Genomic DNA, 24877 nt, shown 5'->3' with positions numbered 1-24877 from the left:
CAACTCCTGGACTCAAGCAGTCCTCTTGCCTTGGCATCCCAAAGTGCTGGGATTACAGGTGTGAGCTACCACACTTGACCCAAATACTTTTTTTAGTATAGATATGCCCCCAAATATTGCTTGGGACTTACTTATACTAAAAAATTATTCATCTGCATCTGAAATTCAAATTTAAGTGGACATCCTGTATTTTTATTTTAATGTCCCAAATATTGCATGGAACATATTTAAAAAAGAATTCATTGTGCATCTGAAACTCAAATTTAATTGGATATTCTGTATTTTAAAATTTCAATTTTATTCTTTGCCTTATCTTCTTCCTTTTTTCTTTTTCTTTTTTTTTTTTTTTTTTGAGACAGAGTTTCACTCTTGTTGCCCAGGCTGGAGTGCAGTGGCACAATCTGGGCTCACTGCAACTCCGCCTCCTGGGTTCAAGTGATTCTCCTGCCTCAGCCTCCTGAGTAGCTGGGATCACAGGAACCCACGACCACGCCCAGCTAATTTTTTGTATTTTTAGTAGAGATGGGGGTTTCACCATGTTGGCCAGGCTGGTCTCAAACTCCTGACCTCAGGTGACCCACCTGCCTCGGCCTCCCAAAGTGCTGGGATTACAGGTGTGAGCCACCATGCCCGGCTGCCTTATCTTCTTTCTAAAATTTTTTTAAATTTTTATCTTTATGTCCCAAATATTGCAGGGAGCATACTTCACTAAAAAATTATTCATTGTGTATCTCAACTTCAAAATACAAGACTAGACTGCCCCACTGGGCATCCTGTGTTTTATCTGGCAATCTATCTTTAAAACTTACCTTTACTGGGAAGGAATTTTCTCCCTAAGGGTGTGGTATTCTCCAACCCTTCAGTGGCTCTATGATGGAAACTGGGTTTCAGAGGTGGGCTGTAACTCACCCTGGAGCTGTTGCGGGCTCAATATATCTGGGGGTTTAACAAATTTATAAATTTTCAGGGAGGGGATGTTGACTGCATTTTGGAGGTTCAGGGCCTACTAACAAGCTGTCAGAACAGGCACCAGGCTTTGAGATAGTGATAAAGTTCCAGACTCACCATTGAGCTGTCAGAGAAAACATCAGGGTGGTTCTCATAAATAAACTTCTCCACCCTCATCTGCCGCAGTTTGAACATCTTGGAGCCCCGGTTGGTAAGCAGCGACAGTTCCTCCAACATCACATCCCTTGGGACACTGATCTTTTTGCCCAGGTTCAAGCCTGAGCTCTCCTGTCCACCTTTCAGGGAAGCAAAGAAGAAGAATCAAGGGAAAGAGGAAAGTAGGGTTTTCTGGGCTCAGAATGCAGACCTCATCCACAACTAAGTGTGTATGTGTGTCCTGGCAGAGGTCATTTAGGGGAACAAATGCTGTCTAGTTTGTGAGGGATTTTGATTTCCTGGGACTTGGAGAGAATGCATGGGAACTGGGGTGCACTGTGGAGATAATGGGAATACTAGAGTGGAGAGGCCAATGGGGTAAAAGAGGTATGGGCATGGGGTACAGAGCAAAAGGAGTAAAGGAACATCATAGATGGAGGCCATTGGAGAAACCATGGCATCAGGAAAAGCCCAGAGGCCAATCTTGTGTGGAGTCCAAATACAGATGCCATATATATATATATTTGTTTTTATTTTTTATTCTTTTTTTTTTATTTTTTTGAGACAGAGTCCTGCTCTATCATCCAGGCTGGAGTGCAATGGCGCGATCTCAGCTCACTGCAGCCTCCGCCTCCCAGGTTCAAGCAATTCTCCTGCCTCAGCCTCCCAGGTCGCTGGGATTGCAGGCCTGCACCACCATCCCTGGCTGATTTTTATACTTTTTGGTAGGGATGGGGTTTCACCATGTTGGCCAGGCTGGTCTCAAACTCCTGAGCTCAACTGACCTACCAGCCACGGCCTCCCAAAATGCTGGGATGACAGGCGTGAGCTGTGGCGCCCAGCCTACATTTGATTTATTTATTTATTTATTTATTTATTTATTTATTTATTTATTGAGTCAGAGACTTGCTCTGTCGCCCAGGCTGAAGTGCAATGGCGCGATCGCAGCTCACTGCAACCTCCATCTCCTGGGTTCAAGTGATTCTCCTCCCTCAGTCTCCCAAGTAGCCGGGATTACAGGCACCCGGCACCATGCCCAGCTAATTTTTCTATTTTTGTAGAGACAGGGTTTCACCATGTTGGCCGGGCTGGTCTTGAACTTCTGACCTCAGATGATTGGCCCACCTCAGCCTCCCAAAGTGATGGGATTACAGGCATGAGCCACCACGCCTGGACTTTTTTTTTTTTTTTAATGGAAATGAGGTCTCATTATGTTGTCCAGGCTGGTCTTGAACTCCTGGGCTCAAGTGGTCCTCTCACCTCAGCCTCCCAAAGTGCTGCGATTACAGGTATGAGACACAGCCCCAGCCCTATTTGTATTATTTATTTTGAGACAAAATAAATATATCTTAGGATGAACTCTGTCACCCAGGCTGGAGTGTAGCGTCGCAATCATGGCTCACGGCAGCCTCCACCTCCCGGGTTCAAGCGATCGTCCCACCTCAGCCTCTGGAGTAGCTGGGACTCTAGGCACATGCCACTACACCTGGCTAATTTTTGTACTTTTTGTAGAGACGAGGTTTTACCATGTGCCTAGGCCAGTCTCAAACCCCTGAGTTCAAGCGATCCACCAGCCTTGGCCTCCCAAAGTTCTGGGATTACAGGCGTGAGCCACTGCACCTGGCCCAGACTTCTGTCTTAACTACTTTCCCTTTTCTTTCCCTCAGTGAGCTCTGGCTCCAAAGAGTCTCTAGGTATTGAAGAGCTCTTCACATGCATGCACCCCTGCCCACTCCCAGGAAACATGCCTGTGCAGTTTTCCATTTTAAGTACTTACACAAGCTCCCTAGCTCTGGGGAAAGAAGTAAGGGAAATTAACCACTTATTGAGACCTGAGTCTGTGCCAGTCTCCATTATATTTTCTTCCTCAAATATACCTCACTGACTCATGGGTCCTGTGGTCCTGGACCTGTGCAGGTAACATGGCAGGGTGTTGTCTCAGATTATGAAGTGAAAAGGGTAGAAGGTGTTGAATCTTTTCTCTCTTTCTCCTTACCCTTCTTACTCTTCCCTCTCCCACTCCCCATCACCCGCCTTCCCACCACTTAATTTCTCTTGTTTGTTCACCCTAAGATATATATTTCTGGGACTCTTGGGTTAGGGATGCTCTTAAGAAGTCCCACACTAGGGAGATGCAAACATGTCCTACCTCCAGTGAGTTCCATGATCAGCTTGCTGGATTTCCTCTTCTTATTAGGGGCCGGGGTTCCTGAGAGCGGCATTGTGGAGGTGGATTCAGCCTGGACAGGGTGGGAAGGAGGAGTTGGTGGATGGACAGGGACTGGGAAGAGTGAGTGTCTGTAGGAGAGCAGTACCTCTTAACCTGGGTTTAAGGGCTTGAGGGGACAAAAAAAATTTTTTTTTTCTTTTTTAGAGACAGGATCTCACTCTGTCACCCAGGCTGGAGTGCAATGGCACAATCATGCCTCACTGCAGCCTCAACCTCCCTGGGCTCAGGTGATCCTCCAACTTCAGCCTCCCAAGTAGCTGGGACTATAGGTGCGCACCACCATGCCTGGCTAATTTTTGTATTTTTTGTAGAAATGTGGTTTTGCCATGTTGCCCAGGCTGGTCTCAAACTCCTGGGCTCAAGCAGTCCTCCTGCCTCCCAAAGTGCTGAGATTACAGGGGTGAGCCACTTCACCTGACCCAGATTTTCAAAGAAGCATGTATTTCCCCAAAAGGTGAAAACTTGCGCTTTAGGGCTTCTCTTTTCTTGGGATACAGGACAGGAAGTATAGATGCACACCAGTCCCTGTTGTCTACCAACCTGTTGTGAGCTGTTTTTCATAGAGTCAGTGCAGGAATTAGGAACATAGCTAGGGGTGGGGAGTGTTTAAAAAACAATAACACAAGCAGGGCAATGCACCCAGGTTTCATCGGCTTGGCATGATTTGAAGTTTTTATTTGCACTGGGATATCAGACTGGGGCTGTGATTCCAGGCTCTGGTCTCTCCTCAGTCTTCCCCCAGTCCCCATGAGGACAGAGAAATGTTCTGCCAGGGTTGAGGAGATTCAGCCAAAAACACTCTCCATAGGAAGGAGAGGTTGTTGCTCCTTCATCAGGCCAGCTGGAACATGGCCTGGGAAGTCATGGCCCTGCTCCTGCAATCACTCCCGCCACAGACCCCAGAGTGGAGGCAGGTGTGGAACTGGGAAGGGTAGGGAGCATTCAAATCCCGACACACGTCAATTCAGCAATATCATAGCAGTGGGGAATTGAAGTGGGGCAGAAACATAGTAATAGGATCTGGCAATGGAAAGGGACAAACTGGGATAAGATAGACTCCAATCCCTTCTTAACAGAAGTTGGCACTCAGTGAAATGCTGTCCTCTTCTAAGTCCTGTCTCAAAAAATACATCTGCAACTCTACTGACTTAGTGGGGTATCCCTTCCCATTCTTCCAGTGCCTCCCCCGACATCTCCATTCCCCCCAACCTCCTGGGCCCCTCTCCTTCCAACTCTCCTTCCCCTCTCCTTCCAACTGGACAGCTGGGAGCTGAGCATAGATGAGGAGAGGGGAGACTCCCCCAGGATCAAGAATCACAATTGCAGACACAGACACAGAAGTCAACACAGTGGGCTCCAGCCTTTCTAACGATAGAGCTGGAGACTTACCGGCTGCTCGGGCAGTGGTCAGCTCTCCCTGGGGTCCAGCAGCTTTGGAGGACTGAGCTGCTGTGACCGGAGAACACGAGCTGGGCAGGCGTGGGGGCAGCACTGGCAGTGGGGGAGGGAAGTTGGTTATTAATAGAGATGATGAGCGCAAGCAGCTCAAATGGCACAGGGGGTACTGAGACCCTGGAACCAAGATCCCTCCCTCCTTGCCCAGAGGCTCAGGAAGGAGGGAAAAGGCCTTTGGGATTCTCCCACTGAACTGTCTGAGCCAGGGATCAGTCTGCCCAGGGACTCCCCTTCACATTGCACCTAGAGCCTGAGATCCAAAGAAGCACTTAGGGAGAAACTGAAGACTGAGAGGGAGACAGGAAGTAGACAGCAAGTATTGGATAGGAATTCAGTCAGAGAGAGAGAGAGTCTGGGGAACATGCCCTGAGGGCCACACAGAGCCAATCCAGGGCAGAGTGGAGAGACCTGTGGGTGTATTTGGAGCAGGGAGGGCTTAAAGTGCTATATTTGGGGACAAAAAGGGAAGTCTTCACAGTGGAACTGCTCTTTTAAAGTTCCTGGATAGGTTGGTCTTTTCTCGGTAAGGGCTAGATCTTGACAGGTTAAGGGACCAAATTAACTAAACCCAGTACCTCCTACAAAGGAATGATGTGGGGAAGACTTGACAATTATTCTGTCTGCCTCACTCCCTATTCTTTCCTCTTGAGCTCTGGCAGTTTTAATAAAAGACAAACACTTGGATCTGCCTTTTTTTTTTTTTTTTTTTTGAGATGGAGTTTCGCTCTTTTTGCCCAGGCTGGAGTGCAGTGGTGCGATCTCGGCTCACTGCAACCTCCACCTCCTGGGTTCAAGCAATTCTCCTGCCTCAGCCTACTGAGTAGCTGGGATTACAGGTGTCCACCACCATGCCCGGCTAATTGTTGTATTTTTAGTAGAGACGGGGTTTCACCACGTTGGCCAGGCTGGTCTCAAACTCCTGACCTCAGGTGATCCACCCACCTTGGCCTCGCAAAATGTTGGAATTACAGGCGTGAGCCACCGCCAGGATCTGGTCTCTAAGGAGTTATTCTCTAGCCACCACGCCCAGCCAGGATCTGCCTTTTAACCTCCATTTGCTGTTGAGATGCTCAGTTCAACCTGCTGTGTGGGATAGACATCGATGTCTCCCTGAGAAGCACATATAGGCTCTCTGAGGTTTCTTTTCTTCTTCTTTTTTTTTTTTTTTTTTTTGAGATGGAGTCTCGCTCTGTTGCCCAGGCTGGAGTGCAGTGGCGCAATCTCAGCTCACTGCAAGCTCCACCTCCCAGGTTCACGCCATTCTCCTGCCTCAGCCTCCCGAGTAGCTGGGACTACAGGTGCCCACCACCACGCCTGGCTGAATTTTATTTGTATTTTTAGTAGAGACGCGGTTTCACCGTGTTAGCCAGGATGGTCTCGATCTCCTGACCTCGTGATCCATCCATCTCAGCCTCCCAAAGTGCTGGGATTACAGGCTCTCTGAGGTTTCTACTTGAGATTTCCTTCAAAGGGAGCACATACCACATAGGATCTGGACTGTGCCATTTGTACTGTTCCAGCGGAGTCTCTGGGCAGGGCTACAAGCTTGAAAGCCCCCTTGGGGAAAGCCTATCATTTCCCCAGGCCCTTCTTCGGTAGCTGCATGATCTTCCTCCACCTTCTGCTTAGATTCTGGAACCAGTTGCTGCAGCACTTCTGCTGCAGCCACCACAACCCTGTTGTTGCTACCTGAGGAAGTGGCTTTATTTATTTATTTATTTGAGACAGGGTCTCACTCTGTTGCCTGTGCTGAAGTGCAGTGGCACAATTTTGGCTCAGTGCAACCTCAGCCTCCCCAGGCTCAGGTACTCCTTCGACCTCAGCCTCCCAGGTAGCTAGGGCTGCTGGTACATGCCACCACGCCCAGCTAATTTTCATATGTTTTGTAGAGACAGGGTTTCACTATGTTTCCCAGGCTGGTCTCAAACACCTGGGCTCAAGCAATCCTCCTGTCTTAGCCTCCCAAAGTGCTAGGATTATAGGCGTGAGCCACTGTGCCTAGCTGGCTTTTTAAAAAATTATTTCTTTCTTTATTTTAGAGATGGGGGTCTCACTATGTTGCCCAGGCTGGAGTTGAACACCTGGGCACAAGTGATCCTCCTACCTCAGCCTCTGAGTAGCTGGGACTACAGGCACGCACCAGGAAGTGGCTTTTGTAACTTCCTTTGTCCCCTTCTGAGCTCTTTACTCTTCCTGACCATGTCCTTTTTCCATCCTGTGGAGACCCTAAAAGGTATCCCCTCCCAGTTGGCTTCTGCCCAGGCCAGTTATGCCTCCAGACCCCTCATCTTTTGTCCTCCTCCATCCCCTCCCAACCCAAGGAAGCAATTAGAAGATAAAATAGGCCGGGCGTGGTGGCTCATGCCTGTAATCACAGCACTTTGGGAGGCCGAGGTGGGTGGATCACTTGAGGTCAGGAGTTCAAGACCAGCCTGGCCAACATGGTGAAACCCAGTCTCTACTAAAAATACAAAAACTAGTCAGGCATGGTGGTGCGTGCCTGTAATCCCAGCTACTTGGGAGGCTGAGGCAGGAGAATCACTTGAACCCAGGAGGCAGAGGTTGCAGTGAGCTGAGATCGCACCACTGCACTCCAGCCTGAGCCACAGAGGGAGACTCCATCTCAAAAAAAAAAAGAAGAAATATAAATAGCTAAAGGTGACTTCATCATCACTACCACCCTCACCCTCAAAAACAAAAACAAACTGAAAGTTTGATCTCCTTCAACTGAGTACCCAAAACGACTGAGTGGGTGAAGACAGGCTATTTAACCTATGGTCTCTGAGATCTTTTTTTGGAATTCTAAGACAGTGCACTTGGAAGAGTCTGCGGCCTGGGTCTGATTATTGGCACAAATGTGCCCTCTGCTGGCAGAATCAGAGCAATGGCACTTTCCTTCTCTGAAGTCTTTAATTCTCACCTACCTCCAATGCCCTCCCTTCTTTAGTAGTCTCAATTCAGCTTTCTTCTTCCCTCTCCCATCCCACCTCCCCCTCCAGCCCTCCAGCCATTGCTTTCTCTTCATTTACTTCCCAGAGACTGTTTAATATGGTTGCTTCCTCTAAGGAGCGAGGAAATGTTGATAGCAAAGGGCTCAGAGGGCCTTTCCAACTTCTCTGAGTTCTGTGAACTGAAGCCTTACCTAGAAAGTATGAGGCAAGGGAGGGAAAGGGGAGAACTTGGATGAAGACTGTGGGGAGAGGGAACCAAGAAGAGTGATGGAGGTGGCTAAATCAAAGCAGGACAGAATTTGTAGAAAAGAGCAAAAGACCTGGGAACAAAGGGCAAAAGGATGAAAAATGGGAGGGCAGGAAAAGAGACAGATCAGAAATCAGATCAGGGGAATGGGTTAAAGAAGATTAAGGAGAGATCAGGATTTAGGAATAAAACTAGAAGATAACAGCAACAGAAGGTATGGGGCATAAATTTATTCTTGTGCACAAACCAAAGTATTGTGACTCACACCCAACAAGCAAAGGAAATTATCACTTTCCAGCTTACACAGCAAACGTAGCTGGTGGTGGTCTTGGTGAGAAGGGAGTCCATACTAAGATTGGAGATCAGGACCTGAAGCTGAAAAGAAGCAATAGCTGGGGTTTTGAGGGATGGGGTGGGACTGAAAAGAGGTTTTGGCTCTGGGTATTTCCCTACTCTTTCCCAGGCAGTCATGGCAAGCTGCAGAAGACACACTGAAGAACAGACTCAAGGAAAATCACACAGACACCAACCGTTCTTTCAACACTCAGCACACACCCTCACACCTCCCTTCCACCATCATTCCCTTCCATTCTAACATTCTTCTCCCTCAGATTTTTTTCCAATCCCCCTCTCTCACACGGTTGGTTTCTTGTTACTCAACTTTACTTTCTCCCAATATGGCATTGTCCCTCGCCACACTTCTGTGGCTCAATCACTTACACTCATTTCTGCCATGCTTCTGGTTTTGGCCTCACTCGCCACACTCTGGCTCTCTTCTCCTTTCTCTCAAGCTCATGAGGCAATGAAGCCAATGATCTGTTCATTCTCGGAGGGAATTTTCTTTCTTTTTTTCATTTCCTGGGTACTGGGTTGCTCAGCACTGGCCTCTCAAGTTGCTAACTTTTTGAAATTCTGAGGTATAGAATTCTTTGTTCTATTCCTGGTCTAGCTGGTATAACTCAGCCCATGCAAACTGTCCTGGCCCTTCAGTCTTTTCATGCTCCATAACTTTCACAAGATGCTGTACACCTGCTACAGACATTGGTCTCTAAGGAGTTATTCTCTAGTGAATCTCTTTCTCCCACTCAACTCCATGTGGGGATATCTGACCCTTCTATCAGTACAACGATAAGACTCGGATTGGGTCTTTTGTTTGTTTGTTTTGAGACAGAGTCTCGCTCCATCGCCTAGGCTGGAGTGCAGTGGCGCAATCTCGGCTCACTGCAAGCTCCGCCTTCCGGGTTCATGCCATTCTCCTGCCTCAGCCTCCCGAGTAGCTGGGACTACAGGCGCTCGCCACCACGCCCAGCTAATTTTTTGTATTTTTAGTAGAAACGGGGTTTCACCGTGTTAGCCCGGATGGTCTCGATCTCCTGACCTCGTGATCTGCCCGCCTCGGCCTCCCAAAGTGCTGGGATTAACGGCGTGAGCCACCGTGCCCGGCCTCAGATTGGGTCTTTATTTTGACGTCCCCTCTTATTCATGCCTTAGATGGAAGAGCACACACACACACACACACACACACACACACACAGGCCTAGGTATATGCCAGCCAAGCTTGGGAAAGCAGAGTGGGGGGTGGGGGTGGCTTAGTGCAAACAGGGGTCAGTTCAGTCCCTTTGCTGTGTGCCTGGTGGTGAGCTTCTTGCCTGAGGTCCCAGTGGTCACTTCTGCTCTGTTTACTTCTCACTGAACATTAAAATGAGGCCCAGGGAGAAAAGCACAAATGTCAAGGAAGAGAGATCTGTGGAGGAATATGGGTGGAGAAGCCTGGAAATAAAGACAGAGATCCAGGAAAGGAAATGCAGAGACAAAGAGAGGCAAAGATACCAAAGCAGACATAGTTGGTTGGAAAGCGGCAGGGAGGTAGAGAGTGAGGAGGAAGGTGGGGGAAGGGGACATCAACTTGGAAACCATCTCTGGCAGGAGGCAATTTAGCTTCCAGATGCGTGACAGGGGGTGGGATAGGGTAGGAGAAGCAACTTTAGGAACTGGATGTTCCACCTCTCCTTGGTCCTGGGACCTGTGCCTGTTCACTGGTGCCCTGCCCCAGGCCTCCACACATGAGCTTGCAATCCTGTTCTGGTGGCTGAAAATCGGGGCCTGGCTACCTGGAAACCACAGGAGCTGGGAGAAGCCCCAAGGCCCCTGGGAGCCTCTGGAGGAGGGGCTGGGCTAGGAACAGGGGCTGAGGCCAGTTCTGTTCTCCAGATGGGCTCATCCAGTGTAGTGGCTGCTCGGGGGGCAAGCACAGTGGGAGCCAGGGGTTCTGCAGTGGGCTGGGGTGCCGGAGTGGAAAACCGGCGAATCTCCTGGACTCGGGCAGTTTTAGGGGACCCTGAGGCGATAGGGCCAGGAGTCGGGGGAACCTCATCAAAACAGAACATGGCAGTTTTAAGTTGATAGGGCTGATGCCGCATAAAATCTAGAGCCTTGATGCCCTGCTTGGGTGTTGCCCGAGGCCCCTGGGATTGGGCCTTAGGGAGAGTTCGGGCCGCCTGGGGGAAAAAGGGAGAGAGCAGTGGGTTGTAAGCAATAGGAGGCGGGGCACGGATGTTGGGTGAATATTTCCAGGAAGGGGGCAGAGACGGGGTAGGAGAAGGACTTCTAGGCCGAGGGCCAAGACCAGGACCAGGTGTACCTTCCACCACATACCTGTCCGCACGGCTCTGCCGCTTAGCAAACAGCTCCCCACCCCTGCCCTGCAGCCTTGGTGGCTCAGGGATTCCAGCCGAAGAGGCTGCCCCATTCACGAGCCCATCAAGGAGCCCTCGAGATGGGGGCTTAGGAGCCACTGGGGGTGGAGTCTTAGGAGTCATAGGGGGCGGGGTCTTGGGAGCCATTGGAGGGGGGGTCTTAGGTGTCACGTGAGGCAGGGTCTTGTAACTCCTGGCCCCTACTGGCTGCATGAAGTTGCAGGCTTCAGCCCCGAGGCTCAGAGCATCTTCTTCAGGACCAGATTCTGCACCCCCGGCCCGGGGCTTTTCATCCAGGTTCTGTACCAGCGATAGCAGCTCGGGGTTGGGCGAGTTCTTCGTCTCCTCCTTTCCCGGCCGGAACATCTGCTTCCGGATCCCCCGGCGCCGGGCCTCCTGCAGGATACCCGTGCGGGCAGCTGGCACAGAGATGCGCTGCTCGCGAGCGCTGGGGGGCTCAGGAGCCCCTGGGCCTGGGGCAGGCGCCTCTGGGCGCGCAGAGGGTCGCAAAGGCGCAGATAGGAAGATAGAAGCGGTGGAGGTCATGGCAGCTGCACTAGCAGGAGCGGGGGGCTCTGGGGCTCCGCCTGGGGTGACAGGCCGACTAGGGGCTGGGATGTACAGGGAGCTGGTGGCTGTCACAGGGCCCGAGGAGCGTGGGGTGCTGGGGGAACCAGAGACTGGCGCGTGGCTGGGAACCCCTGAAGTGAAGCTGGGCAGAGGGGTGGGCCCCTGCGAAGACAAGAAGGGGGGTGGGGCGGGGCTGAGGCCCCCCAGGCTGTCGTTCGCCCTTTTGGGGGCTAAAGGCCGGAAAATAACCGAGGTGGTAGTTGGCCGCTGCCCTTGTAGGCCCGGGGTAAAGGGCCTGGCTGACCGGTTAAAGATGCTTGGAGCTGGGGTCGGGGCTCCACCACCTGGTTGGAAGGGTCTGGGGCTGGCTACAGGGGCCGGCAAGGGGCTGGGTGGGAGCACAGCTGCCTCTGGGGGAGCACTCTGGGCCCGAGGTGGTGACTGCAGGCCTTCCCCGTTGAGCATGGCTGCTGGTTCGACCCGCGCCAGTTCCTGGCTGCTGGAGTCTGCGCGCTGGCGCTGCTGTTCAAAGAGCTGCACCCCTCGCCCAGAGACCTCACTCAGCTGCCCTCCCAGCCCAGAGCCCTGGCCCTCCGATGCTCTTGAGCCCGCCCTGGCAAGCTCCATGTCCAGATAGGGACTGTCCCAGTCAGATTGATTGGTGAGGCTGCGGGCGTCAGAGAAGGCTTCTTCGTCCAGCTCGGACTCACTCGTGGGGGGAACGCCGTCCTCCTCCTCAGCGCCTGTCCCAGCAGCAGCCCCGAAGCTCACCAGGGTGTACTTCTTGGCTCTCTGCCGCCGTTTCTTAAACATAAGCACCCCTTTGGAGTGGGGGTTGGGGGCTGCAGTGAGCAGGGATGCAATTGTCCTGCATTTGGTCTTGGCCTCTTTTATGCTCTTCTCTTGGAGGCTCTCTGCACGTTGCAGTTCTGGGGAGGCCAAGAGGTAAAATGGTCAGGGGGGCTTCCCAGCCTCTTTTAGTCCTGTTCCCCAAGGCTTTCACCCCCCATCCCAGCAAGCTCCCTCTTGCACTGACCCGACCCACAATGTCCCCTGTGACAAAGTCCTCTGACTTAGGGGCAGAGTGGAGGGTGAAAGGTGAAACCAAGGACAGTTAAAGATAAGGCAGAGTCCAGTTGGCTGCCCTGACACTGCTCTGACCACAGCTCTTCCATCCCATTTTACTGCTATTCTGCTCCTATCTTCCAAGAGATGTGCTCTTATCCATCCCACACACATTCCTCACCTGCCTCCCATTCCTGACTGGCAATGGGAGGGGGAGGAGAAGGATGTGTCACTCTCCGTGGCAGACAGGGAGATAAGCAGGTCCCAGGGAGAGGAAAGATGAGAAGGAACACTTTCCACCCATCATAGGGACCATGTTAGGAGGCTTCTCATGAAGCTTAGGACTCATCCTCTCCGCTACCCCTTACCCCTATGATACGGACACAAAGAACCCTTAGCAATGAGGATCTTCATTCACAATTCCACCCTCCTCATGCAATCCACATCATACACATTCACAGAAATAACTCCCACCACACAGCACTTCAACAAGAATATCCATCTAGTGAAAGCCAACTGTAGGCGTACTTTCTCCTATTTACTTTTCTCTCTCATTCACATATACCCCAGCTTACATACAGCTCCATTCACATACACATATGTAAATACACATGTGTGCACATCAAAACACCATCACTCAAATACATTCACACACCTACATGCTCTAGGTGGCCCTTCTTCCCAGAGACCTCCCTGCAGAGACACTGTTACTAACAGTTTAGACAGAAGTTAAAGTTTATCTCGGCCTTCCAACTGCCAGGGCAGTCCTCTGGGCTTCACACCCCTGCTACTCACAGTCAGGGGTAGTCTCCATCCAAGATGCAGGAAAAGTTAGAGTGTTGTTCTCCAAGGCAACACTCCAAATCTTTAGGATACCTCAAGGTCACCAGCTAAATATATTATTTACCCCAAGCTGGGGATGGTAGTGGGGTGGGCTTCTTCAGGGGTCAGAATTGTCTCTACGTAGAGAGCTCAGGCAGCCACTGCCAGCCAGGCACACAAAGACTATGTGCTAAAGGGAACCAGGGCAGGGCTTTCCATGCCATGTGGGGCCTGGGTAGGTGGGGCCAGGAAATGGGAGGGCTACCCTGCTGCGAGGACCCCGCCTTGCACATGGATACTCTCTGGTCCATGGTCCCCAGTTCCTCCTGAAAAATTATTGAGATTCCATCTACTTTCCACTCAAGGTACCACGCTCCTTTGTAATGAGCTCCTTTGTAATGAGCTCCTTTGTAATGAGCGTGGTATCTTGAGTGGAAAGTAGGTGGAATTTTTTCATTTTTGTCATTCCTCTCATCCCAGCGTTTATACCACAGAATAGTGGTATGGATGAGACAACAGGCCCTAGAGTCAGAGTTCAGTTCAGGTTTTTGGTTTTTGGGATAGTTACCTCACCTCATTAAAGTTCAGTTTCCTCATCTGTAAATGAGGGTAGACAATGGCTACCTCATAGGATTGCTATAAGGATTAACTGAGATAATATAGTAAATTTAGCACTTAACACAGTGTGAAGGCCCACTATAACCATTACTATTGAAGTCTTCTTGACACTATACTTTCTTGATATATATGGATACTTTCTTGTTCACACATATCTTCTCCCACGACTCACATATACATGCCTTCATGTATTCATAATGTACTCACACACGCTCTGTTCCCATGAGTTTTCTACAGCTCTTGTGGTCACAAACCCATTTGACATGTGACCACAGCATCACTGAGAAAGGGGCAGTGAAACTCTCCTGAGGAAAGGAGGAAGAGGACAGCAAAAAGGAAGGAACAAGAGAGTAAGACCTTTCCCAAAGACTGCCCTTCCTAAACTGTTGACGTCTTCCCCTCCATTCTAGACCCCAGACTCTCATAGATATGGGAGGGTAGTACCTGCATAGAACGAGTCTTGGAGCTCAGGAACTGGGTCTGGGGCTTTGTCGTAGCTGGCTTGGCTGAGGGGCTCTTGGCTGATGGGCTCAAAGGTCTCCATGCTGAGAAAGGCGGTGTTGGCTGGAGCAGGACCAGCTTGAGCCACCCCCCACGCCTTTTAAAGCCCCTTTGTCTTGTCCCCAGAGCTGGCAGCTGAATGAGCTCACTGTGCTATTTTTGGAGCCTGGCCCTCTCCCTTCTCTGGGCTGCCCCACAAGTGCCGGTGTGATGGATGTGGGCACCTGCCTTCCCTTCCCCCAACCCCACCCCAGTAGACAATGAGGTCTGCTTGACTAAAAATATCTCTGAGCCAGTAGCTACAGTCTCATCCAGCATTATGGGAAGGGAGGGGGAGATAAGTGGAGAATTGAGGAAAGCATGGGATCCTAGGCACGCATCTGGAATTCCTGGGATATTGGACACTCAGGGATGTCAGACTCTCAACTCTCATGTCTTTAGCCTCCACTCCAAACTGAGAGACACAAAGTTCTATGGATCAGGAATCAAAATGGTGGAGGAGAGGGAAGAAATATAACTAGAGGGGGAATCCTGAGATTTTGGAGGTAACAAGAACGGTCTCTGTGGGAAAGCACGGGAGGCATAGAGCAGGGAGAAAGTTTACCCTTAGGTGTTGTTCTGTAGCTCACATCAAAAATAGCAAAGCCTGAGATAAGTGGAATGGGCTTTTTCTGCCCAGGCCAACATTCTTGCCTGAGATAAGGAGCCAAAGCTCCCTCCCTCTGCCACTTCCTCGGGATCTCATGATCATCCCATAGCCTCTCAGTCCCCAGGAATCCGAACTGAACTTGCAAATGTCAAAGGTGCCTGCTATTAATACTATAAAGAATCCTTTGGCCAGTGGCTCACGCCTGCAATCCCAGCACTTTGGGAGGCCGAGGCGGGTGGATCACAAGGTCAGGAGTTCGAGACCAGCCTGGCCAACATAGTGAAACGCCGTCTCTACTAAAAATACAAAAAATTAGCCAGGTGTGGTGGCGGGCACCTGTAATCCCAGCTACTCGGGAGGCTGAGGCAGGAGAATTGCTTGAACCCAGGAGGTGGAGGGTGCAGTGAGCCAAGATTGCACTCCAGCCCGGGTGACAGTGCAAGACTCTGTCTCAAAACAAAAACAAAAACAAAAACAAAAAAAAAAACCAGAAAAAAAAGAACCCCTGTAGCTTTGACCCACTTTTATTTATTAATTTTTATTATTTATTTATTTATTTGTTTGTTTATTTATTTATTTTTAAGACAGGGTCTTGGTCTGTTGCTCACGCTGGAGTGCAGTGGCGCAAACGTGGCTCACTGCAGCCCAAACCTCTCAGGCTCAAGCAATCCTCTTGCCTCAGCCTCCCAAGTAGCTGGGACCATAGACATGTGCCACAGTGTTTGGCTAATTTTAAAATTTTTACTGGAGATGAAGTCTCACGATGTTGTCCAGGCTGGTCTCAAACTCCTGGCTTCTGCCGGGCATGGTGGCTCACGCCTGTAATCCCAGCATTTTGGGAGGCCGAGGTAGGCATATCACCTGAGGTCAGGAGTTTGAGACCAGTCTGACCAATATGGTGAAACCCCATCTTTACTAAAAATACAAAAAATTAGCCAGGTGTGGTGGCGGGTGCCTGTAATCCCAGCTACTCAGGAGGCAGAGGCTGGAGAATCGCTTGAAGCTGGGAGGCGGAGGTTGCAATGAGCCAAGATCACGCCATTGCATTCCAGCCTAGGCACAAGAGCCAAACTCCATCTCAAAAAAACAAAACAAAACAAAAATCCTGCGTTCATGCTATCCTCCCACCTCAGCCTCCCAAAGTGCTTGGATTACAGGTATGAGCCACCTTGCCCAGCCTTCAACCTGCTTTTAAATACTCCCCTGTCCTGTGTCTGTACTCTGCTTTCACCCAATCATGACACACAATAACAATTATCACCACCACCAAACCCTTCATCTATTTGTGTCCCTTTCCAATTTCCCTACTTACCCTGTTCCTGGGTTGAACTGAATCACCTTACCCTTTTGCCACATTGGTTCAAACAGCAAAAATAATGGTGGCCATGAGAATAATTATGCTCCCCTTCTACTAATTACTCCTCCTGTCCCCAAGACTGTATCCAAGTGTCCCAAGGTAGGGAGAATGTATGGCTATAGAAGGCTGGATTTAAGGCTCAGATTGAAGGATCCTGGCTGGGGAAAAGGGGTTCAGGCACTCACTGGCTTGCTTGGCCTTCTGGGTGTAGGTGGTAGTAAGATCTTCTGCCACTGGGTGGGGAACAGGCCCCACCATAGGGATGAGATGAGGACCAGGTCGGAGGGGGCCATGGGGTAACAGCAGAGCCTCAGCTGGGGGTGGCTGAAGGGCTGCCCCATCCTCCCAAGACGGGGAGCTCACACGGCTGTCACCCTGGCTGGGAGGGCCAGGGATAGTAGGTGCTGGCTCTGCAGGGCTGTCAGACAGGTAGACCTCATCAGGTGGGGCACCCGGAGGGGTGGGCCTTGTGGGGCCTCGGCGGCGAGGTCGACGGGGTTTCTCCTGGGTGGCAGGGCCATCAGCATCACTGTCAGTCTCTCCGTAGTAAGCCTCACTATCAGGAGGTGAACGAAGGCTCCCAGGCTGAAGAGGCTGAGGAACTGGAGCACCAGGGGGCTCAGGACTTAGTGGAGATAAGGGTGACAGCATCTGAAGCTCATGGGGAGATGGAGATTGCACAGGACCCTCGTCTGCTAACCTGGATAGGAAAGATGACAGAGCTTGAGAGATGGGCTGGGTACTGACAGCTAGAGAGATCTGGAAGGGATGGAGGGAAGAGGTAAGGGAGAGAGAAGGCTGTCATACAGTTGGAATGGGTGGGCCGGGAAGAGTGGAGATATGAAGACAAACTGGGAGGCAAATGTGCTTGAAGGGCTGTGAGTGGAAATAGGCTTAGAGGAAGATGTAATGAGGAGGAGACAGGCCAGGGGTTGAAGTAGACTCATCAGTCAAATACCCACTGACATCCCCATCCCTTAATTGCAGATACATTCAAGCCCTCTGGGAGGCAGACACAAACCATCTGCACTCCAGCAGAAACGCACTAGCAGAAATAGGTACCTGTTAGTTGCTAAAGCCAGGCCAGTGAGACATAGAGCTGAGACAGGCAATGGGAGCCCTGGATTAGGGGAAGAGAAGAGGAGGGAGGTCCATACCGCTGCACAGTGAGGACAAGCTGATTTCCTGAGGCATCGATGAGGCTCATGGCACTGGCATGGGAGAGGTTGGTGCAAGAGACCCCATTGATTGCCAAGAGCTGGTCCCTCTCTCGGAGTCCTGCTCTGCCAGCCTGGCTCCGTCTTCGAATCTGAGATGTTGAAGGAGACACTGTAGGTAAGAGGGGGCTCCAAAGGGAATAGAATGAAAGGAAAAGATGGGAAGGACCCACAGGAGGGGATTTTACTTTGCAGGGTAAGAAGGGTGGGGAGATGCATGGAAGTGGCTGCAGTTGAAGTGGCCTGTCTAGAGGGAAGAAAGTATACAGACTGGAGAAAGAAATACATCATATGGTGGGAAATAGGGTAACCATTGAATGAAAGAGGCTTGGGAAGAACTGCATGGGGTAGGTAACTAGAAATGGTGGTTATTGGCTGGGTGCAGTGGCTCACGCCTGTAAGCCCAGTGCTTTGGGAGGCCTAGGTGGGTGGATCACTTGAGATCAGGAGTTTGAGACCAGCCTGGCCAATGGGTGAAACGCTGTCTCTACTAAAAGTACAAAAATCAGCCGGCCGTGGTGGTGCGCGCCTGTAATCCCAGATACTTGGGAGGCTGAGGCAGGAGAATTGCTTGAACCCAGGAAGCAGAGGTTGCAGAGAGCCATCATGTCACTGCACTCCAGCCTGGGCAACAGAGTAAGACTCTGTCGCAAAAAAAAAAAAAAAGAAAAAAAAAAACAGAAAGAAATGGTGGTTATCTCCACAAGCTTTTTCTCCAAGGGCAATATCTATATTGGCTGGTAATTCTCTACTAGGCCTTGGAACCCCAGGCGCCATTACACAGTCAAGATTTTAGAACAGTACTCCAGGTTGGAGGGAGTCCAGCGGTATTCTGGGAGATTGTGATTATTTGGGTATATGTGTGCCATGTATACACACAAATGTATATATGCCAAAGTAATAATAGTAGTAGTGGCTACCATTTATTGAGTTCTTACTAAGTGTTGGGCACTGTGCTACATGTATTATTGCATTTAATCCTTAGAATGGTTCCATAAAGTAGGTACAGGTACTATTATTACCCACATTTTACAGTTCGGAAAACTAAGCCTGTAGGGTGAAACCAAAAGGATAATGACTTCATCTGTGAGGCCAGATCTTGCCATAACCCTCCTAGCACCTAAAAAAGTCTTGCCTAGTGAGAGAAAGGATCTGACCTAGGGAAAGAGCACTGAAGGCATGGGCAGGGCAGGGTGAGGCAGGGTAGGGCTGGGCTGGGCTAGGCTGTTCGAGGCAGTTTCAGTTCATCACATATCAGTTTAGTCAGAGAGAAATTAGAACCTTCCCCGTATTTCTGGAGTTTGGAGTAGAGGCACATACCCAAGAGAACAAACACTGGATGACCAGAGCTGGGCCTCTGATACCACAGTGCTGCAGGGAACTGAAGCAGAGCCTTTCCTTTTCCTCTGCTCCCTGGAAACCACGAATTCTCTTTTCTAATAGACCCCCACAGGAAGCCTGTGGTCAGACGCTACTCCCACTATGAGACTTGAGCATACTTCCCTGCCCACCACCCACCCGATCTTCACAGCCTCCCACCCCCCCAACCCCCGCCATATGCCACCACACATCTCTTCCCAGGATCCCTTGGGTTCCCTTTCCCTGAAGCCTCATTTCAGGGGCTCTCCCTTACCTTAGACACCTGTAACGGTTTCTTCTGCTCGGCCCCCCCATGAAGTCGGAAGCCCCAGGGGGCTCCCCCTGATAGTGTGACCAGCACCTCCTCCTCAGCACCCATCGCTCAGCTTGGCCTATGGCCCCCGGAGTTTGAACAGTGTCCCTGGGAGAGAAGTTGAGGTGCTTGAACCCCGTCTGGGCTTCCTGACCGGCTGTCCTGCTCCTGCTGCCCCAGGCCTCCCCCCCACACCACACACCACAGGCAGGCAACTTGGCCCTGGGATCATTACAGTCCAGCACACGTGTCCCGTCAATCGCAGATGTGCTCAAAATAGATGCCGCTTGTACTCCCCTCCCTCCCCCTTCTGTGTTACTCCTAGAGCTAATTATAGTACAAACTTCTGCCCTCCATGTTCCCAATTCTCCTGCATGGGCCTTTTATTCAGGACTCAGAATACAAACTCTCTGGGCTCTATAACCAATGTACACCCTTTCAGGAACTGTGCCTTCTCTAATAGGACCATGGGCTAATCTCAACTGCTTTCCTCCAAAGACCCTTTCAAAGTGGCAGCAGCAGGGGCTTCAATTCCATAGCTGGCAAAGAATGGCTGGGCTTGCTCCAAGATCCCAGGAAAGAATGCACTCTCGCTATATAAATTTATCTGTTAATTAATAAATGGTGGGCCAGGCATGGTGGCTCACGCCTGTAATCCTAGCACTTTGGGAGGCCAAGGTGGGTGGATTGCTTGAGTCCAGGAATTTGAGACCAGCCTGGGCAACATCGTGAGATGGCCCCCCATCTCTATTTTCTTATTATTAAAAAAAGTTAAAAAAAAAAAAAAAACAAAAAAACTATAGGCTGGGCACGGTGGCTCACGCCTGTAAACCCAGCACTTTGGGACCAAGGCGGGCGGATCACGAGGTCAGGAGATTGAGACCACCCTGGCTAACACGATGAAACCCCGTCTCTACTACAAATACAAAAAATTAGCTGGGCTTGGTGGCAGACGCCTGTAGTCCCAGCTACTCTGGAGGCTGAGGCAGGAGAATGGTGTGAACCCGGGAGGCAGAGCTTGTGGTGAGCCGAGGTCGTGCCACTGCACTCCAGCCTGGGGGACAGAGCGAGACTCCGTCTCAAAAAAAAAAAAAAACAAACAAACAAACAAAAAACTATAAAAAAATAAATTACCTATTGCAATACATACGTGGTCATGGAAAGGTGTGTAGGTGTGCGTAAACATACCAACCCATGTTAATACAATCTCTACTTGTCCCTAGGTTTCCATTACGAGAATGTCTCTGTTACAAGGCATAACATTATGATGCTATAACTGTGATTATCAAAGGCTACAGAGTTTCATAAAATAGCTGCCCACCTAGTGTATGCTAAATACTGTTTGCCTTGGCATATGCCTCTATGTCCTAGAAACACTTGGGCAGGGTGCAGTGGCTCATGCCTATAATCCCAGCACTTTGAGAGGCTGAGGCAGGTGGATCGCTTGAGCCCAGGAGTTCAAGACCAGCCTGGATAACATGGTGAGACCCTGTTTCTACAAAAAACACAAAAAAAATTTAGCCAGGCCTGCCTGGTCACATGCTCCTATAGTCCCAGCTACTTGGGATATTGTCGTGGGAGGGTTGCTTGAGCCCTGGAGGTCGAAGCTGCAGTGAGTCGTGATCCTGCCACTGCACTCTAGCCTGGGTGACAGAGTGAGACCCTGTCTCCAAAAAAAAAAAAAGAAAGAAAAAGGGGAGAAAACATTGGAGGCAACAGAGGGAGACCTGATCTCCAAGAAGAAAATAGTTGGGATTTTGGGGTCAGAAGAATTGAACTTGGGTTCTTTTTTTTGAGATGGAGTCTCGCCCTGTCGCCCAGGCTGGAGTGCAATGGAGATCTTGGCTCACTGCGACCTCTGCTTCCCAGTTTCAAACAATTCTCCTGCCTCAGCCCCCTGAGTAGCTGGGACTATTAGCATGTGCCACCACACTTAGTTAGCTTTTTGTATTTTTAGTAGAGACGGGGTTTCGCCATGTTGGCCAGGCTGGTCTCAAACTCCTGACCTCGTGATCCGCCCATCTCGGCTTCCCAAAGTGCTGGGATTACAGGTGAAAGCCACTGCGCCCGCCCCCCCCCGCTTTTTTTTCTTTAGACCGAGTTTCGCTCTTGTTGCCCAGGCTGGAGTGCAATGGCGTGGTCTCAGCTTACTGCTGCCTCCACCTCCCAGGTTCAAGCGATTCTCCCGTCTCAGCCTCCCAAGTAGCTGACACTACAGGCACCCGCCACCATGCCCGGCTAATTTTTGTATTTTTAGTAGAGACGGGGTTTCACCATGTTGGCCAGGCTGGTCTCGAACTCCTGACCTTAGGTGATCCGCCCACCTCGGCCTCCCAAAGTGCTGGGATTACAGGCATGAGCCACCGTACCCAGCTTGAATTTGGGTTCCTCAATAACTTACTAGCTGTGTGACCTCAGGCAGGGCAGTCACTTGGCCTCACCAGTAAAAAGAGGATTTAGGCCAGGCTCGGTGGCTCACGCCTGTAATGCCAGCACATTGGGAGGCCAAGGTGGGTGGATCACCTGAGGTCAGGAGTTCAAGACCAGCCTGATCAACATGGAGAAACCCTGTCTCTATTAAAAATACAAAAATTAGCCGGGCATGGTGGCGGGTGCCTGTAGTGTCAGCTACTTGGGAGGCTGAGACGGGAGAATCGCTTGAACCTGGGAGGTGAAGGTAGCAGTAAGCTGAGACCATGCCATTGCACTCCAGCCTGGGCAACAAGAGCGAAACTCTGTCTCAAAAAAAAAAAAAAAAAAAAAAAGAGGATCTAAATATCTATTCATTCACTATTCAAACATTTATTGAGTGTTAGCTACATGTCAGCCATTGTGCTATACCAATGGATTTCAATTAACCCTCAGTACATATTAAAATCACTTAGAAAACGTTTACAGCTACTGAGTCCCTAAAAAAAGACAGCATATCAGCATATAGGATTAAATGATGATGCAATGAAGTTTTACACACACACACACACACACACCCAGGTCTCATCCTTAGGGACAGATTTTATTGGTCTGGTACCTGGTAGTGGCATTTTAAAAAGCACCACAAGGCCGAGTGCAGTGGCTCACGCCTGTAATCCTAGCACTTTGGGAGGCTAAGGCAGGTGGATCACCTGAGGTCAGGAGTTTGAGACCAACCTGGCCAACATGGTGAAACTCCATCTCTACTCAAAATACAAAAATTAGCCAGGCGTGGTGGCGCATGCCTGTAATCCCAGCTACTTGGGAGGCTGAGGCAGAAGAATCGCTTGAACGCGTGAGGGAGAGGTTGCAGTGAGCCGAGATCACACCACTGCACTCCAGCCTGGGCAACAAGAGCGAAACTCTGTCTCAAAAATAAAAATAAAAAGCGCCACAGATGATTCTAATATGCAACCGAGGTTGAGAACCACTGAGTGCAGATACAGAAACCAATAAATTGCAACACATTAGTCTCTATCCTCAAGAAACTATGGTACCGAGCTGGGTATGGTGGCTCATGCCTGTAATCCCAGCACTTTGGGAAGCCAAGGCAGGCGTATCACTTGAGGCCAGGAGTTTGAGACCAGCCTGGCCAACATGGTAAGACCCTGTCTCTACTAAAAATACAAAAATTAGTCAGGTGTGGTGGCACACATTTGTAATCCCAGCTACTTGGGTGGCTGAGGCAGGTGAATCGCTTGAACCCAGGAGACGGGGGCTGCAGTGAGCAAAGATAGTGCCACAGCACTCCAGCCTGGGCAACCCCTGTATATGCAATATTTGTTAACCAGTCCCTTTTGGTGCCCATCTATGTACAGGTCTCATTTTTCGAGCTAAAGTATCTATAATACACTGGAAGTAATAGATGTCACCTCCATATTGTATGCCAAACCTAATAAGCAGAGCAAAACTTTTCATCCAAGTGATTTGATTAACATTTTAGGATGTTTCTAATCTCTCAGTAATACAAATATGCTACAATAGATCTGTGTGTTTATCCTTTGGGCACCTGTGTGTGCCTGTGCACACCTGGAGAATAAAGTCCTGTGAGAGGAACCGCCATCCAAAGAGGGTGTTTCAGTCTGTACTGCCACCAACAATGTGCTCGTGCCTCTGAGCTTGCGTTTGGATCAGGAGAATTTGAAAGTCATCAGGAACCAAACCAGGATACAAGGTCCAGCTGTAGCTGGAAAGTGGCAAACGTTCCAAAGCTAAGACATTGGCTATTCCTGGGCTGTTCACAAACTGTGAGGCCAATTCCAGATGAGATCCAGAAAAAGGGTGAGCAACTCACTTATTTTTTAAGCAAAACACATTTTCTTCTCATTTCTTCTAAGAACAAATGGCTTCCAGCAAGAGAAAAAGGGGATGCAATATTTTTACAAATTATTTCTTTTTTTATTAAAAAAATTTTAAGTTAAATGCTAAAGATATGTTTAACCTCTCTGATACTGACTTGCTCATGAGAAGAAAGAGAGAGGGCCAGGCATCTTGCCCACTACTACCCACTATCAACACTTAGGCCTGACATCAGTCTCTAAATTAATATTCTGGGCCAGGTGCGGTGGCTCACGTCTGTAATCCCAGCACTTTGGGAGGCTGAGGCGGGTGGATCACGAGATCTGGAGATCGAGACCATCCTGGTGAAACCCCCTCTCTACTAAAAATACAAAAAATTAGCTGGGTGTGGTGGCGGGTGCCTGTAGTCCCAGCTACTCAGGAGGCTGAGGCAGGAGAATTGTTTGAACCCAGGAGGCGGAGGTTGCAGTGAGCCGAGACCATGCCACTGCTCTCCTGCCTGGGCAACAGAGTGAGACTCCGTCTTTAAAAAAAAAAAAAAAAAAGGCCGGGTGTGTTGGCTCACACCTGTAATCCCAGCACTTTGGGAGGCTGAGGCAGGCAGATCACGAGGTCAGGAGATCAAGACCTTTCCGGCTAACACAGTTAAACCCCGTCTCTACTAAAAATACAAAAAAAAAAAAAAAATTAGCCAGGCGTGGTGGTGGGCATCTGTAGTCCCATCTACTCGGAAGGCTGAGACAGGAGAATGGCGTAAACCTGGGAGGCAGAGCTTGCAGTGACCTGAGATCATGCCACTGCACTCCAGCCTGGGCAACAGAGCGAGACTCTGTCTCAAAAAAAAAAAAAAAATTAACAGCAGCTTCTAGGATGATTGAGCAGTGACTCAGTCTCTCCTTGACCAGATTCTGTAACCGTCCAGCAGAAATGCTTATCTGATCTCTGCGAGAACAGGAAGCAGCTCAGTGGGGGCCTTCCTTGCTAAATTCTTCATCAAGCTGGTCTGTTATCTGCCCTGAGTCCTGCAAGAACATCTCAAGAAAAATCCCAAAAACATGCAAGACAAATGAGGGTCCTCCCTTAGCATGTCTTGAAGCACTGAGGCACCTGAAAGTTGTATATAGTTTCTGGGGAAACAGTTTGTTAGGAAATGTAGCACAGACACTAACTATTCTTCCAGAAGAGCCCCTTCCTGACATGAAAGATCTTACTTAGCATGACAGAGAAGCATCTGATTCATCATGAGGACCTATCCAACCAGCAGCAGGGGCCCCAGTGCCAGTGTCCACCTCAGCAGAGGAGACACGGGGGACATGCAAAGTGTTTCTGTTGAAAAATACTTCGCCTAGGGTGACTATAGTTAGCAGCAATGTATTGTATATTTCAAAGTAGCTAGAAGGCTAGGTACAGTATCCCATGCCTATAATCCCAGCATTTTGGGAGGCCCAGGCAGG

General features: G+C 49.9%; 1 protein-coding gene across 3 annotated transcripts; it reads right to left on the bottom strand.

The window, feature by feature from the left end:
- Nucleotides 1-1116: 1116 nt before the first annotated feature.
- SYNPO2L (synaptopodin 2 like) lies at nt 1117-19426 on the bottom strand. Of its 3 annotated transcripts, XM_063709990.1 has the most exons (7): nt 19116-19426; nt 17423-17574; nt 16451-16965; nt 10643-12182; nt 4724-4825; nt 3254-3344; nt 1117-1244 (listed from the first exon to the last, which is right to left on the bottom strand). In XM_063709990.1, exons 1-6 carry the CDS (start codon nt 19218-19220, stop codon nt 3272-3274), a joined length of 2487 nt encoding a protein of 828 aa, XP_063566060.1. In that variant the 5' UTR covers nt 19221-19426; the 3' UTR covers nt 1117-1244; nt 3254-3271. The 3 variants fall into 3 exon arrangements, with proteins under 3 accessions (XP_063566060.1, XP_004049638.5, XP_004049639.5); XM_004049590.5 differs by lacking the exons at nt 1117-1244; nt 3254-3344; nt 4724-4825 and having other exon boundaries at nt 7435-12182; nt 19116-19420; XM_004049591.5 differs by lacking the exons at nt 1117-1244; nt 3254-3344; nt 4724-4825; ... (1 more) ...; nt 17423-17574; nt 19116-19426 and adding an exon at nt 14203-15296 and having other exon boundaries at nt 7436-12182.
- Nucleotides 19427-24877: the final 5451 nt, after the last annotated feature.

Source organism: Gorilla gorilla, chromosome 8 (assembly GCF_029281585.2).
Source record: "Gorilla gorilla gorilla isolate KB3781 chromosome 8, NHGRI_mGorGor1-v2.1_pri, whole genome shotgun sequence".
Classification (NCBI taxonomy): Eukaryota; Metazoa; Chordata; class Mammalia; order Primates; family Hominidae; genus Gorilla; species Gorilla gorilla.
Note: the sequence above shows the minus strand (reverse complement) of the source record. Positions and strands in the feature narration are given on the sequence as shown.